This window comes from Trichechus manatus, unplaced genomic scaffold, assembly GCF_000243295.1.
Source record: "Trichechus manatus latirostris isolate Lorelei unplaced genomic scaffold, TriManLat1.0 scaffold00006, whole genome shotgun sequence".
Taxonomy (NCBI): domain Eukaryota; kingdom Metazoa; phylum Chordata; class Mammalia; order Sirenia; family Trichechidae; genus Trichechus; species Trichechus manatus.
Window position 1 is genome coordinate 1396001 of NW_004443942.1, and position 17555 is coordinate 1413555.

The 17555-nt window shown below is 34.8% G+C and overlaps 1 protein-coding gene across 1 annotated transcript in view; it reads right to left on the reverse strand.

Annotated features, from left to right (window-relative positions):
- Positions 1-743: 743 nt before the first annotated feature.
- TMEM41B (transmembrane protein 41B) overlaps positions 744-17555 on the reverse strand; it is a 24141-nt gene continuing 7329 nt past the window's right edge. The window contains exons 2-7 of the mRNA XM_004369636.2: positions 16515-16632; positions 12345-12473; positions 9199-9292; positions 8453-8557; positions 3939-4077; positions 744-2604 (exon numbers count right to left, since the gene is read on the reverse strand). Coding sequence (XP_004369693.1) covers positions 2435-2604; positions 3939-4077; positions 8453-8557; positions 9199-9292; positions 12345-12473; positions 16515-16632 — 755 coding nt within the window. The 3' untranslated portion in view covers positions 744-2434. The remainder of the gene's footprint in view (positions 2605-3938; positions 4078-8452; positions 8558-9198; positions 9293-12344; positions 12474-16514; positions 16633-17555) is intronic.

The following is a 17555-nucleotide window of genomic DNA, read 5'->3' on the forward strand; positions in this document are numbered from 1 at the left end:
AACTCAGAAAAGAGGGTGAGAATGGTTCCACAACTTGAAGAATGTAATCAATGTCACTAAATGGCACATGCAGAAACTGTTGAATTGGTGTACATTTTGCTGTGTATACTCTCAACAACAAAATTTAAAAAAATTCACGAGAATATATTTTTATTCAATGAAAGGATTTTTAATACAAGTACTTCCACGAAGTATATCCCAAGGTATGTTTACTTTCTCCAGTACAATTTATTCTCATTACATTTTTTTTTACATTTTTAACAGTATCTTACAGATATTACTCTCAAAGTAGTGGAGCTCCAGAGAAGCTATTAACTAAGAAGGGCACAGTCTTACTTTCTTAATGTCTCAAGCTTCCTAGCTAGCCTGCACACTGCCAACACCACCCTGCCCCCACCATACATACATACACACTTGCTCTCTTGAAGTTATTACTATGTAATTGTCTAAGCTGTGACTGAAGCTTGAATTTACATATGGCTCCAGGCCAAGTCTATGAATCTGTAAATGCAGGCTACCAGCTGCACTTAGGGTACTGCCCGCTGAAGGACTCTTTTCTTGACAGTCATCGATGAATCTGGAAAGACTGGATATTCTCTTGTGGGAAATAACCCACCTTAGTGGCAGGTACAGTTTTCTAATATTGGAGGCAGGTAGCAGCAAAGGGAAACAATCAATGGTAAGGACAGGGAAAATATTCTGTGAAGACAGTAGGCACAATATACATACACCAGAGCAAACAGTGAGGTTTCTCCTGAGTACAAACTCTTACTTTTATTTTTGAAAGTCTGATAAAAATTGACTTAATTACACTTTACACAGTAATACTTAGTGAATTTTGTCCAAAAAAGGTGTGTTTTAGGTTCATTTGTAAAAATAACAAAAGCTGTATCACTCAGTCTCTGGTCCATCAGAAAGCAAGAAAACCTTGCTAGAAATAATAAATAATCTCACACAAAAGGCCAAGTGACATAAGAATAGTATATTAATCAATATATTTTCTTTGTATTTACAATAAATCCGTTTGTTAATACTGTGATAGAAAAAATAATGAATCAATCCACATTATGTTGTAGACACAGGCTTTGAGGATGATCATATTTCTCACAATAAAAACATACAAGGATTTCTCCCACAGCTAAAGTACTTTCAACATAATAACAAGCTTCAGTGAAGGTAAAACTGACAGAATTTAGATTGGTGATGCCCTAGAATTAAGGAATCAAGGGCATGACCATTAAGCAGCAAAAAGCTGTTTTGTTTTTTCTAGGACTATTTAAATATATTAGTTACCATGTCAGAAGTTAATGTTACCTTGTGAATTATAAAAAGTAAAAACATTAAATTGGGAAGCTGCATTAATCAAAAGCAGCCCAACACATAAAAAGTCATCAAAAGAAATGAAACAATGCATTCTTTTAGGTATATCATGCATAATACATAACTTAATAACCAGACTAATAAATGAGGTAAAGTTTATAGTCATTGGACCAATTTACTATATTTAACCACTTAAGAACTGCATTACCACTAAGTTTCTGTTTCAAAATATAAAGTAGTACAATTAACCTAACCCATAAGACTGCTGTTTCTTAGATCCCCTTCTGAGATATTAAAGGGGAACCGTGTAACAAAATATTATCTGAATATAAATTATCAACACCAAATATACTAGTTATTATATAATCTCCATTTTGTATATGCACAGTGGAAATACTGTGAAAGCTAGATAAAAGGATGAAAATAGACTAGTCAGAATTATAAATCTCAAACTAATCCATGATAAAAATCTGAAACAGAAAAAAAAACCTCACAAAATAGCTATAACTTGATATCCTTTTCATATTCAGTGGTTTACCAAGATATAAGCTCTAAACAAATTACCTCAAAGGTAAAAAGAAAAATGTAAATCTCTTTTAAGTTTTAAGCTTTAGTTTTAGTATGTTCTGAAAGAAAGTTGATCTTAGCCAGAAATGCAACACTGTAAGAATCCAGAATCTTTGTTTTTGTATATTAATTTTAGTTATCATTAAGGGTGAGAGAGAAAAATATTATTAAATTATCAAGTCATGAGTAAGTATGTATGGCTAGTTCATGAAATATGTTAAATTAAATGAACCAGCTGGATCAATAATTTCCTACCACACTGCTGGTAGTTACCTGTAGCTCCCCCTTGTATATAGTAATTTAGATGCTTACCATCACCACTGACAGCACTCTTCATAGTATATCAATTTCCATTTTTACTTTTTTCTCCCCCTTGCCACTTAAATGTATCATTTTAACTGTTCAGTAGAAAATCTGATTTTACAAATTCCTTGTTTCAATTGCTGAAGAAGTGATTTTGAAACATAAATAGATACTCCTGCTAATCCTGAGATGATGAAGAAGAGAATGATGACGGTGGTGGGAAAACTAAAACTCAGATGGTTGTTTACTCATACTTCTGCTTTAGTTTTTTGTGGAAAATGGCTGGCAGGATGGAAAGAACAGCCAAAATCATCAGAAAAAATACTGAGTACCAGGAAACAGCTTCTCCTGCTGTTGTAAGCTGGTATAGTGTTGTTCCTGCATTGATAGCTATAAAAGAGGGAGGTGCGACACCTGAAATAAAAAGAGAAAACATAGTAAAAAACATTTATTTGTAAAAATTAAAAATTTTTGTGTGCATAAAACTTCTTAGATGAATACAGATATTTCTATTTTGGAAAAAAATCATTAAAAAAATTAAAGCCCCACAAGTTAATTTCCATGAAAGAACTCTTAAGGATAATGAACTTAAAAACTCAAGAAAAGTGTCTAGAGAATAATCTTACAATATTATCAAAAGTCTTTAAAAAAAGGGAACATGCTCTGATTCAGCAATTTCAACTTTAGAAAACAGTGCTATATATGCACAAATTTGAAGGATGCTCATGAAAGCATTACATAAAAACTCTGGAAACAATGGAAATGCTCAAAAGTAAGGTTGACTAAATTGTTGTTTACCCTGACAGGGTATGTTTAAAATAAAAATGAAGTGGTATGAGATATACTGACATGGAATGATACCCAAAAAAGAACACGTTATACAAGAGTGCACACGGAACAATCATATTTCATTAAAAATCTAAACAAACTGAAAAAATTACTTTTGCCAAGGCTCAAGTTAACTGAATCTCTAGCTACTTCATCTGAAAAATGAGATAGGGACAAAAATTATCTTCTGATTCCACAAATATAACATCATTATAAAAATACAAAATTGCCCATGCTCATATAATTTTTAAGTTTGTCAATGAATCATTTTAAAAGCAGCAATTAATTATTTTGATTGTTTCAAAAAGATTATTTTTCCAAGCATTAAACTTTATTAGACACTCAATACATGATAAATCTGCTCATTTTGTTGGTATCTAAACAAATTCAACTCAAACTGGAAAGAAAAATGGAACACTCTTACTAAGAACCACCAGAATTCACAAAATAATTTAATTTCAAAATTAAGTGTAAGCTCCTTGAAAGTAAGAGCCTTTGTTGACCCTAGTTTCCCCCATACTTTTGGTAACGCCCACAATAAATGTTGACTACAATGAAACAAAAAAGATAAATTCTCTATTGAAAATTAAAGTTCAGTATTTCAGTACCTGAATAGAAAAAAAAAGAAAAGAAAAAATTACTCAAAAAAGGCTTCTTGGATTTTCTCCCTACTGAGGGAGAAAAAGGAGTTAAAAAGTTCTACTTAATTCTATATGATTAAAATAATATCCAATAGAATGTGCCCTAAATCAACGTAATCCAACAACTTTTCTGAGCACCTATTTATACCAGCCAGGCACTGTGCCCAAGTTAGTTACTATGGTACTCGCATGTCTGCAAGGAGCATACAATTTAACCTGGCTGACACTGTTAGATAAGTACACAATGAGCTCTAACACAGTGTGGATGGGAGGCCTTACCTAGAAAAGTGCCAATAAAAAAAACTTTCAGTGGCACATTTATCACAGGAGAAGTAATATTAATAAACCAATTAGGCAGAAATGGTGTTATTCTCAAAAATATAATGTAGTTAATGAGATGATCTCTGTGACGTTCAACCTGTCATAAAAAAAAAAAGGAAAAGAATTAGCATCAAGGTAAGGCCAATCTTGAAAATTCATTGTTGTTGTTAGGTGCTGTCGAGTCGGTTCCAACTCAGTGACTATCATGGGTTGAACTGTGTCCCCCCAAAATGTGTGTCAACTTGGCTAGGCCATGATTCCCAGTATCCTGTGGTTGTTTTCCATTTGTAATCTGATGTAATTCCCAATACGTTGTGAATACTAACCTCTGTGATGTAAATGAGGCAGGATTATAAGCAGTTCTGTTAATGAGGCAGGACACAATCTACAGGATTAAATTGTATCTTGAGTCAATCTATTTTGAGATATAAAAGAGAAGAGAGCAGAGAGGAGGGGGACCTCATACCACCATGAAAGAAGCACCAGGAGTGGAGCATGTCCTTTTGACCCGGGGTCCCTGTGCCGAGAAGCTCCTAGACCAGGGAAATATTGATGACAAGGACCTTCCCCTAGAACTGACAGTGTCTTCCCATGGAGCTGCCAATCTAAATTTAGACTTCTAGCCTCCCTAACTGTGAGAGAATAAATTTCTCTTTGTTAAAGGCATCCACTTGTGGTATTCTGCTACAGCAGCACTAAATAATAACTAAGACAACGATCCTACCTACACAGAACAAAACACTACCTGGTCCTGCACCAATCCTTATAATCGTCGCTATGTTTGAACCCCTTGTTGCAGCCACTGTATCAATTCATCTCCTTGAGGGTCTTCTTTTTCACTGACCCTCTACTTTACCAAGCATGATGTCCTTCTCCAGGGACTGGTCCCTCCTGATAACATATCCAAACTATGTGAAATGGAAGTCTCACTATCCTCGCTTCTAAGGAGCTTTCTGGCTATACTTCTTCCAAGACAGACTTCTCATTCCAGCAGTCCATGGTATATTTAATATTCTTCACCAACACCATAATTCAAATGCATCAATTCTTCCTTCGATCTTCCTTATTCACTGTGCAGCTTTTGCATGCATATGAGGTGACTGAAAACACTACGGCTTGGGTCAGGCGCACCTTAGTCCTCAAGGTGACATCTTTGCTTTTTAACACTTAAAGAGGTCTTTTGCAGATTTTCCCAATGCAATACATCGTTTGATTTCCTGACTGCTGCTTCCATGGGCGTTGATCATGGATCCAAGTAAAATGAAATCCTTGACAACATCAACATTTTCTCCATATATCACGATGTTCGTTGGTGAGTAAATTTGAATAATAGTCTTATTAACTGGTAGGTGTATGGACACTATCCTGTCACTTACAGCACTGTACTTCAGGATAGATCTTGAAATGTTCTTTTTGACAATGAATGTGATGCCATTCCTCTTCAATTTGTCATTCCCAATGTAGAAGACCATATGACTGATTCCAAATGGCCAATACCAGTCCATTTCAGCTTACTAAATGCCTAGGATATTGATCTTCAAGCATTCCATCTCATTTCTGACAACTTCCAATTTTCTTTGATTCATACTTTATATATTCCACCTTCCAATTATTAATGGAAGTATGCAGCTGTTTCTTCTCATTCTGAGTCATGCCACATCAGCAAATGAAGAGCCCAAAAGCTTTACTCCATCCACGTCATTAAAATCAACTCTCCTCTGAGAAGGCAGCTCTTCCTCAGTCGTATTTTCAGTGCCTTCCAACCTTGAGGGGCTCATCTTCTGGCACTATATCAGACAATGTTCTGTTGCTATCCATAAGGTTTTCACTGCCCAATTTTTTCATAAGATCACCAGGTCCTTCTTCATAGTCTGTCTTAGCCTAGAAGCTCCACTGAAACCTGTGACCATGGGTGACCCTGCTGGTATGTGAAATATACTGATGGCACAGCTTCTAGCATCACAGCAACACATAAGGCACCACAGTAGGACAAACTGACAGATGAGTGGTGGTGAAAATGAGTTACTTAATAGAAAATATCTTATTAGAATCTGAAATAAGGCATGAAAATTAGTTAATATAAAATACCTTATTTCAAATTCTTATTCCTGATAATCCATCCAATGGAACTGATCAAATTTATCCAACAGAAATGATCGAAAAAGGAGTTTGAAAATGACATTGATTAAATGTTCACTATTATCAGAGCTAAACAACATGTGATGAGACTTTTTAAAAATTGTGCTTATATTTTAATGTTACTAAAGATGTTTCTACAACAGATTAAATAATGATAGCTCAATGGTAACATTTTAAAACTGAAATGCCAAATTAAACTTATATGATAACTAGATATAAGATACACATCAGGTGGCCGACTTTTTAATGCCTTCAGTTTCCTACAGTGTAAAGGGCTAGTATACACATCAACAAATATAGCTCAAAAAATAATAGTAATCTTTATTTTATGTTATTACAATATATATCACGAGTAAATTCATTCATTATTGATAAATGAAATTAAACAGGTATTCATGCAAACAGCTGATTAAATATAAGCACTGATTACAGTTCATATTTTCTTTGAATAACAAGCTCCCAGAAAATAAAACATTCATTCCAAAGAAAAACATACATATAAAATTATTTTAATATTCAGTGCATATGTGGTATAGTGAAAAGAGAACTGGATTAAAAGTGTAGACATATGAGATTCTAGATGTTGCCATATAAGCAAATGAGTGTGATTCTGGGCAAAATAATTAATTTCAAAAATAGGATTCTCTTAGCATTTTAGAATATGTAATTTTATAACATTAGATATTTATTACTATAAAATTTAGCCATATAACCTTTTTAATTTATTATTCCAAAATGACGGTACATGCTACCTTTTGTACTTATCTATTGTTTTCCCAAAGGAGCACCTTGGTGGCGCAATGGTTAAGTGATTGACTGCTAACCAAAAGGTCAGCGGGTCCAACCCACCAGCCACTCCTCGGGAGAAAAGACCTGACAATCTGCTCCTGTAAAGACTGTAGCCTAGGATACGCTAAGGGGCAGTTCTACTCTGACTATAGGGTTGCTATGTGTCAGAATCGACTTGACGGCACACAACAACAGCAACAGTTAAGTTTGGGCCATGCCTTATCACAAAAACAAAAGTATGTGTACTTTGAAAAGAGATACTTTATTTTTTCCAATAATGAGAAAGTAATATATTCCTGCATACTGTAAAATGTATATATAACCATATTCATTCTTGGCAAATTTGCTCAGGGGGATTAGTTCAATTTTTTTTAAATGTTAATATTCTAGAAAACACAGATATACTGAATTAAGATCTATCAAAGTTCTCATAAAGAGCATTTCTCTTGATCTATGTAATTTTTGTCATCAAGACAATGAGTTAAGTCATGGAAGAAAAAGGCCCTGAGTAAAATACTATCTCCACTTAGCACATCAAATAAAGGAACTGTGAAGAACAAATTAATAGCCTGACTAGGGAACACCATATGCTTTACAGTGGGTTTAATCATGTCCTCCAAAAATCCATGTACACCAGGAACCTCAGAATGTGACTTTATTTAGAAATACTGTTTTTACAGGTGTAATTAGAAATTAGTTAAGGAGACCAAATCATCCCAGATTTAGGGTGGGCCCTTAATGTCCTATTAAGAAGATGACACACACACATACACACATAGAGAAGTGAAGGTCATGTGAAGACAGTGACAGAAGATTGGAGTGATGCAGCCACAAGCGAAGGAACACCAAGGACTGCAGGGAGCCACCAGAAACTAGGAAAAGGCAGGGAAGAATTCTTCCCTAGAGCTTTCAGAGGGAGCATGGCCCTGATGACTCTTTGATTTCAGACTTCTAACCTCCAAAACTGTGAGAAGAGAATAAATCTCTGTTGTGTTAAGCCACTTAGTTTGTAGCAATTCGTTACAGAAGGCCTTTTTCCTACCCTGGGCATCCCATCCAAAAGACTGCCATTATCTATGTGTGCCTGAGTTCATTTTCAGATAGCTCCTCCTGGGGCTTTTGAAAATAAGTATAGGAGGGGACATAGCAACACCAAGTTGCCAAGCTGTGTAGTAGTGTTTATATTTATCATTGCTAATCTGTAGCAGAAATCCTGGCTGAAGATTAACAGTTGTTTCTACTGATGAAATGCATTAAAGGAGTTGGCACACACTGACAGCATGCTGCATTAACACAAAACAGGTGTTCAAATATATGATTCCTTTACATGAATACTTTGACTTCTCTGCTCTGATTGAACTTACCAGGACTGATACCATTACAAGTACAAAAAATCATATCTGAAATTGTAATTAACATCCTTATTCGTCTAAAAGATAAATTTTATTAAAGGCCCGAGTCTGAGTTAATTTAGGTAGGGGCTCCACATTGAGAATCCAGCTAGCCAAAGAGTTCAATTAAATAATTAAAAGATACAGGTTTACCTGCTGTGACCATTTCACTGCTTTCTCTGTTAGATATTTGTATACCACTGGTCTCCCAACTAAATAGGAGAGCATATAGCAGAATGAGGCACCCAGCCCAGAACACTGAAAAACAACAAGAAGTCACAAACATTTTGTATTTTTCCATCTTATTCACATGGATCTATTTACCTAAGGAAACATTCAACTAGGTTACTTCTTTTGAGGGGTGGAGAGGACACTCTGCATGACATCTCTTATGCAAAGAACAAGAACCTAGTCCTTTCTCAGACCAAATCCTAACTAAAGAGGTTAGCTAAAACAAACTGGTATTTGTGATTAAACTTAGTGATGGAATGATAGCTAATGTGCTAATAGTTAATGCTGACTTTAGCCTAAGAATAAAATTTGAGGAGCCAATTTATTTTCAATTAATATGCATGAAACCACTCCCACCCTTGCCACCCCAACCCTAGAACTTAATTCATTGTGTCCACAGTCTTAATTGGATTACAAAATAAAAAAGGCAAAAACAGAGCCAATAAATGCAAATAAGTCTACAACACCCTGGCTCTACAGAAAAAAAAAAAAAAAAAAAACAACTAACTATAACAGCTCCTTACAAAAGGACTTAACAGATACTACTTTAACAGTAAACTTTATTAAACTAGTGAGTTTATGCTAACTAACACAGACTAGTGGGGCTAAGATCATCATCATTCTATTTAAAGTTATCTTTTTCCAATCTCCCGATTTTATATACTTACCAAACAAACAAGAAATAAGGCTAGTGGAAAGGGATAAAGAAACCCTGAGAGGATGCTGAGAAATATAGAGCCTGGAATAGCAAATGTCTGCAAGCTGTTAACTTCTAAGTTAAGGATTAAAACATAATTTAATGGAATTTTTAAAAGACAAATCCAACATTTCACAAAAAGTATTACTACAGAAGGCATCAAGTCAATAGGATTATATTCACATTTCAGTATTAAAAAATAAAATTATATACAAGTTTAAAAAATATACAAACTCACTGATTTCTTAGTTGTAATGCCTCTTATTCTAAGACGAACATTAACTAGCATTATCATAAATATAATGCTAGTGTTACTGAAAGAAAAAACCAAGATAAATATCCTACATGTGTCCAATAGAGAGGAATTTGGAATGTGGACAAAAAATAAAGGTCTTCATTAATCTTTTAAATAACATGCTTCCCTAATGCATGTGAGTTCTACTTTGATTTACCCTCATTTTTTTTTTAAGAAACGTGATTTCATGGAAATCTAGATACAGGTAAAATATAATAATTACTTATTTCTAATTTAACTATGAAAATTTACCTCAATTCACTACTCATAAAAAAAGATAGACAATAAAAAAGAAGAAAAATCACAAATCTTATTTTTAAACAGAGTTTCACTTTTTCTACTTTTCCCTAGTTTCCAGTTTTGGCCCGGACTCCTTAGACTTCTTCAACTCTAACAGGCTGATCTACTCATAAGTTAATCAAACTCAGCGAATTTCTTCATCTCTCTTCCCTACTTTAAAATTTCTATCTTCACCCATTAATTGTCTCTTTTTTTTCCAGTTCCCAATTTACTCATGTTCTCTCATTTCAATCTCTTCCTTCTTCCTCTTGGATTCTTTCATCTTTAACTTCTTGCTCTTTCACCAGCTTTCTGCTCTATAAAACCACTCAAGATTGCTGCAAACTAGAATTAAAACCTAAGCTTTCCTCAACCAGGTATCCTATTCAACTACTGCATCTCCTCTTTTTCGTAAGAGATTCTCTCCTTGTCCCCATCCATCCAGCTTACCCACCCCACCATTCTACTGAAACATCCTCCTGACCAAAATTAATGGCTTTTTAATGACCCCTGCATAGGATTAGACATCCTCTTGCACAAAACTCAGGCTCCAGTGAACTGTATTTTTCTTCTACATTACAAATAATTTCTTCCCTAGTTTTTTCCCCCTCCTTACCCTCAAAATTGGACTTTCTCTAACATTCTGTCAGCTACATGTTTCTCCCCCTTTCCTTTGATAAATTCAGTTATTTCTATGGCTTCAAAAATCAGCCACATATACTGATAACTCCTAATTCTCTATCTCTGACTCAATTTCTTTAATCAAATACCAGTCTCAAATATTCCATCTGTCTACTGGATGCCTCCATTAAATAAAAAGAGAGATTTACATTTCAGGGTTCTTTAAAACCTTATTATGTAAATTTTCAAACATATATGAAAGTAGAAAGACCACTTCAACAATACATGATGAATCTTGTTTTGTCTATATCCCTCACACCCTGCGCTCTAACTAAATTGGACTACTGATCACTTACTAACCACACTCAGCTTGTAAGCTGTTGTAGACTGACTTAGTCCACAATGACTCACTCCATATCTTTACCCAACCTTCCTCATTATTCCAGATGGAAATAGTTGTTCTGCTTCTGAATGTGCAAAGCACTATACCATACTTACCATATAATCGGTACTTAAAAAAAAAAAGAAAAAACAACTGGTTACATGAATAAATATGAGGGTTAAAATAAGAAATTATAAAAAGCAATTTATATAAAAAAGTTTAAAATTAGGTATTACTTATGAAGGTACCTGTACTGTACTGGAACCCTGGTGGCACGGTAGTTAAGTGATATGGCTACTAACCAAAAAGTTGGCAGTTCAAATCCACCAGTCGCTCCTTGGAAACCCTGCGGGGCAGTTCTACTTTGTCCTCTAGGGTTGCTATGGGTTGGAATCCACTTGACAGCAAAAGGCTTTTAGTTTGTACTATATTGTTCAATACAGAGGCCACTGGCCACATGTGGCTCTTAAGACACTGAAATGTGGTTAGTCTGAATTGAGACATGTTGGGTTAAATGAGGTCTTTGAACCAGTTCGAACAGGTTCTGTCACGGTCAATGAAGGGAAAAAGGAACAGACCTGAATTTTTACAATCTGGGTGATTCCAACTGCAGACCTTTTGGTTAGCAGCCTGAGCTATTAATGACTGCACCACCAGGATACCGTATATATACATACACCAACATAAATGTCAGAAAATGCTGCTATTGAATTCTATAGGAGACAAAACTTTAGTCAAAAAGCTCAACAAAGCAAAAGAAATTCCAGAATTAAAAGGAAGCAAGAATATAAATACTTTGAGAGAATTAACAAAGTAATCAATTTGCCTTTTTAAAACAAAAGCTGGTTTAAAGAGTACGAATTAATCAAGATTTCTAAAATAAGATAGGATTAGAATAAAAGATACAAAAATCAGAAATTACAGCTATCCTACAGATTGGAAGATCAATCACCAACAGCATATGCAGTTTGAAAATATGTAGAAAGAATAAAGTCATTTTCCTGAGTAAAGGACAATTTACATTTACTGTAAAGCAAAGAAATGCATACTAAGAAGTATCAAAAACATTCACGTTCTTTGAACCATTAATCCTTAGGAATTTTTTCAAAGGAAATAATTAAATGGAAGAAAAAAATCCTAGGAACCAAGAGATTTGTAACATACCTATAAAAGCAGAAAAATTAGAAACATATATCTCCAAACATAACAGAATACATTTTAAAATTATGGTATGGAGGCTATTTATTCAAAATAATTATTTTGAATGGGACAGAGGAAGAAAATGTTTATAAGAAAAATAAGTAGAATACAAAAAACTGGTAATAAACACAAGGATATAAAATTAATTGAGCTGAGGAGACAGGATTATAGGCAGAATTTTTTCCAATTTAGTTTTTCGATGTTTTATTTAATGTCGCTATACATAGTACGTTAATAATTTTTAAAAAGAAAAATAGTTACGCTCTATAAAACTGAACAGTAGACGTCTTGAAATCTTTTTCTTGAACAAACTAGAAAACATTTTTCAGTTAAAGGATACAAAATATATGTAGCAAAATAAGCTACAAGTACTTGTACATAAAAGGTGTCCTTATATTTGGATAAAACTTTTCCTAGAGCCTTGGCATCATCCATATCTCTGGGAACCTTCATAGTGACTCTTTCTTCTCTAAAGAAATAAAATTAAAGTGAAAAATTTTAAAACAGAATTGTGTCAAGATAATTAATATCAAAGTCAAGCTTCAAAACATGAAGTTTCATCCAAAATGATTTGATGTCTTGATCAGTAATATGTTAACTCTAGATTCATAATTTTTAAGTTCAAAAGTTTATAAATTTTTTAAAAAATTTTTTATGAAAAATTTCACAGAACATCTAATCCATATATAAAAGTTCAGGATGATTCAAACTACAGGTTAAAAGGATTTGTTCTAATATCGGTAAATTTTAAATTAAATGTAAGCAATGGATCACTGATGTTAGCATATTAGAAACATTTAACATCATTTTGGGTAATCATCATGATAAGTTAAAGTCAGTAATCAATTTCAACTAAAATTAAGTAAATATTTTAAATGAATTCACAGTTTATAACTTTTCTGGAATATCCCAATTCAAAGTTCACAAAAAAACTTGAACATTTTTCTCTATCAATTCTCCTTTATTTTTGGTGTCTTGTTTGGAAATGAACACTTGCTTACAAAAGCTTTAAATAATCACATCCAGTCATCTTCGTGTTTATACATATTATGCCCATATGCTTGCACGATAAAATTTAACTGACCCTGCAAAACAATGACAGAACACTACTTTCTTAAGTCCTATAAAAACAGGTGGTGAACTAAACTGGCTCTTCTCATTTATACAATTTAAAAACTAAAGAGACTCTCTATAGGAGCGTAAGTACACATGCATCCATATGCACACATACATACACGTAAATATGTATACAAAGAGAAATAAACAGAATATCAAAGGTTTGTGATAATACATTATTATTTACAATTGATATGTTACCATTCTTAGAGCAGGCTGGGAGCAAAGACAACCTGAATCTATAGTTTATATCCTTTCCCTCTTTCAATCAACTCTCAATTCCTTACTACTTCATCAAAACCAGAGAGAATCTAAATTCAATCACACTGTTGTTAGGTGCCATCAAGTCAGTTTCAACTCGTTACCAACCCTATGTAAACAGAAAAAACACTGCCTGGTCCTGTGCCATCCTCACAACTTCTATGTTTGAGCCCATTATTGCAGCCACTGTGTCAATTCATCTCCTTGAGGGTTTTCCTCTTTTTTGCTGACCTTCTACCTTGCCAAACATGATGTCCTTCTCCAGGGATTGGTCCCTCCTGATAACTTGTCCAAAGTATGTGAGACGAAGCCTCTCCATCCTCAGTTCCAAGGGGCACTCTGGCTATACTTCTTCCAAGACAGACCTCTCATTCCAGCAGTCCATGGTATATTCAATATTCTTCGACAACACCATAATTCAAAGGCATCAATTCTTCTACTTTGATCTTCCTTACTCATTGCCCAGCTTTCGCATGCATATGAGGCAACTGAAAATAACAGGGTTTGGGTCAGGTGCACATCTTCAAAGAGATATCTTTGCTTTTAACACTTGAAAGAGGTCTTTTTCAGATTTTCCCAATGCAATATGTTGTTGATTTTTCGACTGCTGTTTCCATGGACATTGATTGTGGATCCAAGTAAAATGAAATCCTTGACAACTTCAATCTTTTCTCTACTTATCATGATGTTGTTTACTGGTCCAGTTGAGGATTTTTGCTTTCTTTCTGTTGAGGTGTAATCCATACTGAAGGCTGTAGTCTTAGATCTTCATCACTAAGTGCTTCAAATCCTCTCCACTTTCAGCAAGCAAAGTTGTGTCATCTGCATATCACAGGTTGTTAATGCGCCTTCCACCAATCCTGATGCTGCATTCTTCACATAGCCCAGCTTCTCGGATTATTTGCTCAGCATGCAGACTGGGTAAGTATGGTGAAAGGATACAACCCTGAAGCATACCTTTCCTGATTTTAAACCGTGCAGTATCCCTTTGTTCTACTCGAACAACTGCCTCTTGGGTCTATGTACAGGTTCCTCATGAGCACAATTAAGTGTTCTGGAATTCCCATTCTTCTCAACGTTATCCATAATTTGTTATGATCCACACAGTTGAATGCCTCTGCATAGTCAATAAAACAAAGGCAAACATCTTTCCAGTATTCTCTGCTTTCAGCCAAGATTCATCTCTCATCAGCAGTGATACCCCTTGTCCCATGTCCTCTTCTGAATCTGGCTTGACATTCTAGTAGTTCCCTGTCGATGTACTGCTGCAACCATTTTTTAATTATCTTCAGCATAATTTTACTTGCATGTGATATTAATGATATTGTTCAATAATTTCTGCATTCTGCTGGATCACTTTTCTTTGCAATGGGCACAAATATGAATCCCTTCCAGTTGACTGGCCAGGGAGCTGTCTTCTAAACATCTTGGCATAGACAAGTGCACACCTCCAGCACCGCATCTGCTTGTTGAAATATCTCAACTGGTATTCAGTCAATTCCTGGAGTCTTGTTTTTTGCCAATGCCTTCAGTGCAGCTTGGACTTCCTCCTTCAATGCCACTGGTTCTTGATCATATGCAACCTCCTGAAATCAATCCCACTAATAATAAAACCTAATAAAGGAGCCTTGCTGGAGCAATGGTTAAGCACTCAGCTGCTAACCACAAAGTCAATGATTTGAAGCTACCAGCGGCTCTGAGGGAGAAAAGACCTAACGATCTGCTTCCAAAAAGATTACAGCCTAGGAGACCCTATGGGGCAGTTCTATTCTGTCTTATAGAGTCACTATGAGTTGGAATTGACTGATGGCACACAACAATAACATAACAATATAACATGTTACCCTCACAAGGAGTATTTAAATCTATGTAAGAAATCAACCCTTTAAAATTAAAATAATTAAATTGTAACCATAACATTTTAAGCATAACAAATTGTGAAAGAAAAGAATTTGGAGGCAACAGGAATTTCCTGATACCTTGAAATCACATTTCACATCTATTCATTTGGTTTTCATATCAGGCTGGTCCTGGGAGAAAGTCTAACTATATCTTAGTAGTTCCTCATGCAATCTGAGATTACACAGTGGTGGTATTACTGTCGGTTAAACAGTCGTGGTTATTTTGCTTCTTACCACGTTTTAGGCCCACAATCTCTTTCCTAAAACTTAAAAAATTCCGCAAACCAAAATATTTTTATAATTTATTTGTCAGCAAAATTGAATCAAACTCATGTAAAGTCATTCATAGTCTTTCTTTAATTATGCTTAGTGTTACTATGCAGGTTTGCTGCAAAAATATTAATATACTTGATAACAGGATGCTGCCCCAGACCCTGCCGTTAAGTATCACATAATTTATAAAATATATTCCATGTTGGAAAATTCTAAATTCTGAAACACATTTCACTCCAAGGTTTTGGCTATGGAATTGTGGACCTGTATTAGATATACAATCTAGGGTCAATTTGAATGTGAAAGTACCTATTCAGACCATTTCACTTGGAAAAATGGAAGGGAAAAAGAGCTAGGAGATAGGAATGTGGTGAGGAGGGAAACTGATGAATAGAAGCGGGCAAAAACTGACTAGAAAGAAAAGGGGAAAACAGAGAGAAAAGGAGGGAAAGTAGTAAACAGCGTTTTTTAGACTACAGGTCAGTAACTATTACAGAAGTGTAAAATAAATTTACCTGGTCACTACTAGCATTAAAAAATGAAATAAATTTAGAAAATATCAGAGCATATCACCTAAAATAAGGGTAAGGAATGCTTCATTTAATGCTACCTTAGTTTTGTACATATATATGCAATGCAAAAGAGAGAGAAAAACAAAGCGAGAAGAAAGGAACGCGTGTAGGGTTACAACATGGTTATATTAAAAAAAATTTTTTTAAAGCCACCAGAAAGATGAAATTTTAATAAGAGGAATGCTAGAAAAACCTTGCAGAGAAAACCAAGAGGCATATTTAAAAAGAAGTATTTAAATAACAGTGTTGACGTGGAGTTGCTACAAGCCATGAGAGCTGATGCACAATCACCATGACAGTTGTTACTAAGTTTAAGTTTTAAGTTTTAATCCACTTTTATCTCTATAAATATCTAGAAATTTTCAGTTTCCCTTTCAATATACTTACTCACTAAGCTGGGGAAAATTTTTATATACCAAAAACATAACAAAAGCTGCTGATAAGAAAATGGACACCAATATAAGGAGTGACGTTCTTGCTGACCCAGCTTCTTCCCGGGCTTTCTCTGAAAGAAAAAAAAAACTATAATTAAGATAAATATAAAGGAAGACAGTATTTCAAGCCAGCAAATAATTTCCTTAAATGCTTTCCTCCCAGAAAACAGGTCACACTTTTGCCCAAAATACTTTGTGACATTAAATTTTCACTACTTAAAGTATTTGAAGTTTATTAACTGGTGGCATAGTGGTTAAGAGATATGGCTCCTAACAAAAAGGTTGGCAGTTCGAATCCACCAGGCACTCCTTGGAAATTCTATGGGGCAGTTCTACTCTGTCCTACACCGTCACTATAGGGTCGCTATGAGTCGGAATCAACACAATGGCGACGGGTTTTGTTTTAATCATTTTATAAGCGTGAAAAAAAAAACACCAGAAGTTACAGCATTGATTTGTTGATAAACCAAAGGAAAAAAAGAGTATTTTTTTCCTTTTTATGCTCTAGATGCTATCACTGACTTTCAATTCTATATCTCTATACCAGGAGAATACAGATGGGATGGCCTCTTAGGGGAGCCCTGGTGGCATAGTGGTCAAGTGATATGGCTGCTAACCAAAAGGTCGGCAGTTCGAATCCACCAGCAGCTCCTTGGAAACCCTATGGGGCAGTTCTTTGTCCTATAAGGTCGCTATAGGTAGGAATCAACTGGACGGAAGATTAAGTAATTTGTCAATTACTTCAACTGTCAAAAGAACCCGAAGATTCACTGGTGCAACTAGTGAATGTTACACTTTCTCCTTACCCCTAAGGATTTTGACATACGAAGCTGAACCTCAAATTTTTTGGTGGTTCTGTCTGCGACTCCAAGAATGGGATAGTTTGTTTGCATCCTCTCACAAAGTAATCTTAATGTTACCTTAAAAATTACATGTCAGTGACACAGCTTATAAAGACAATGCTCTACATTCTACCTTGGTGAGTAGTGTCTGG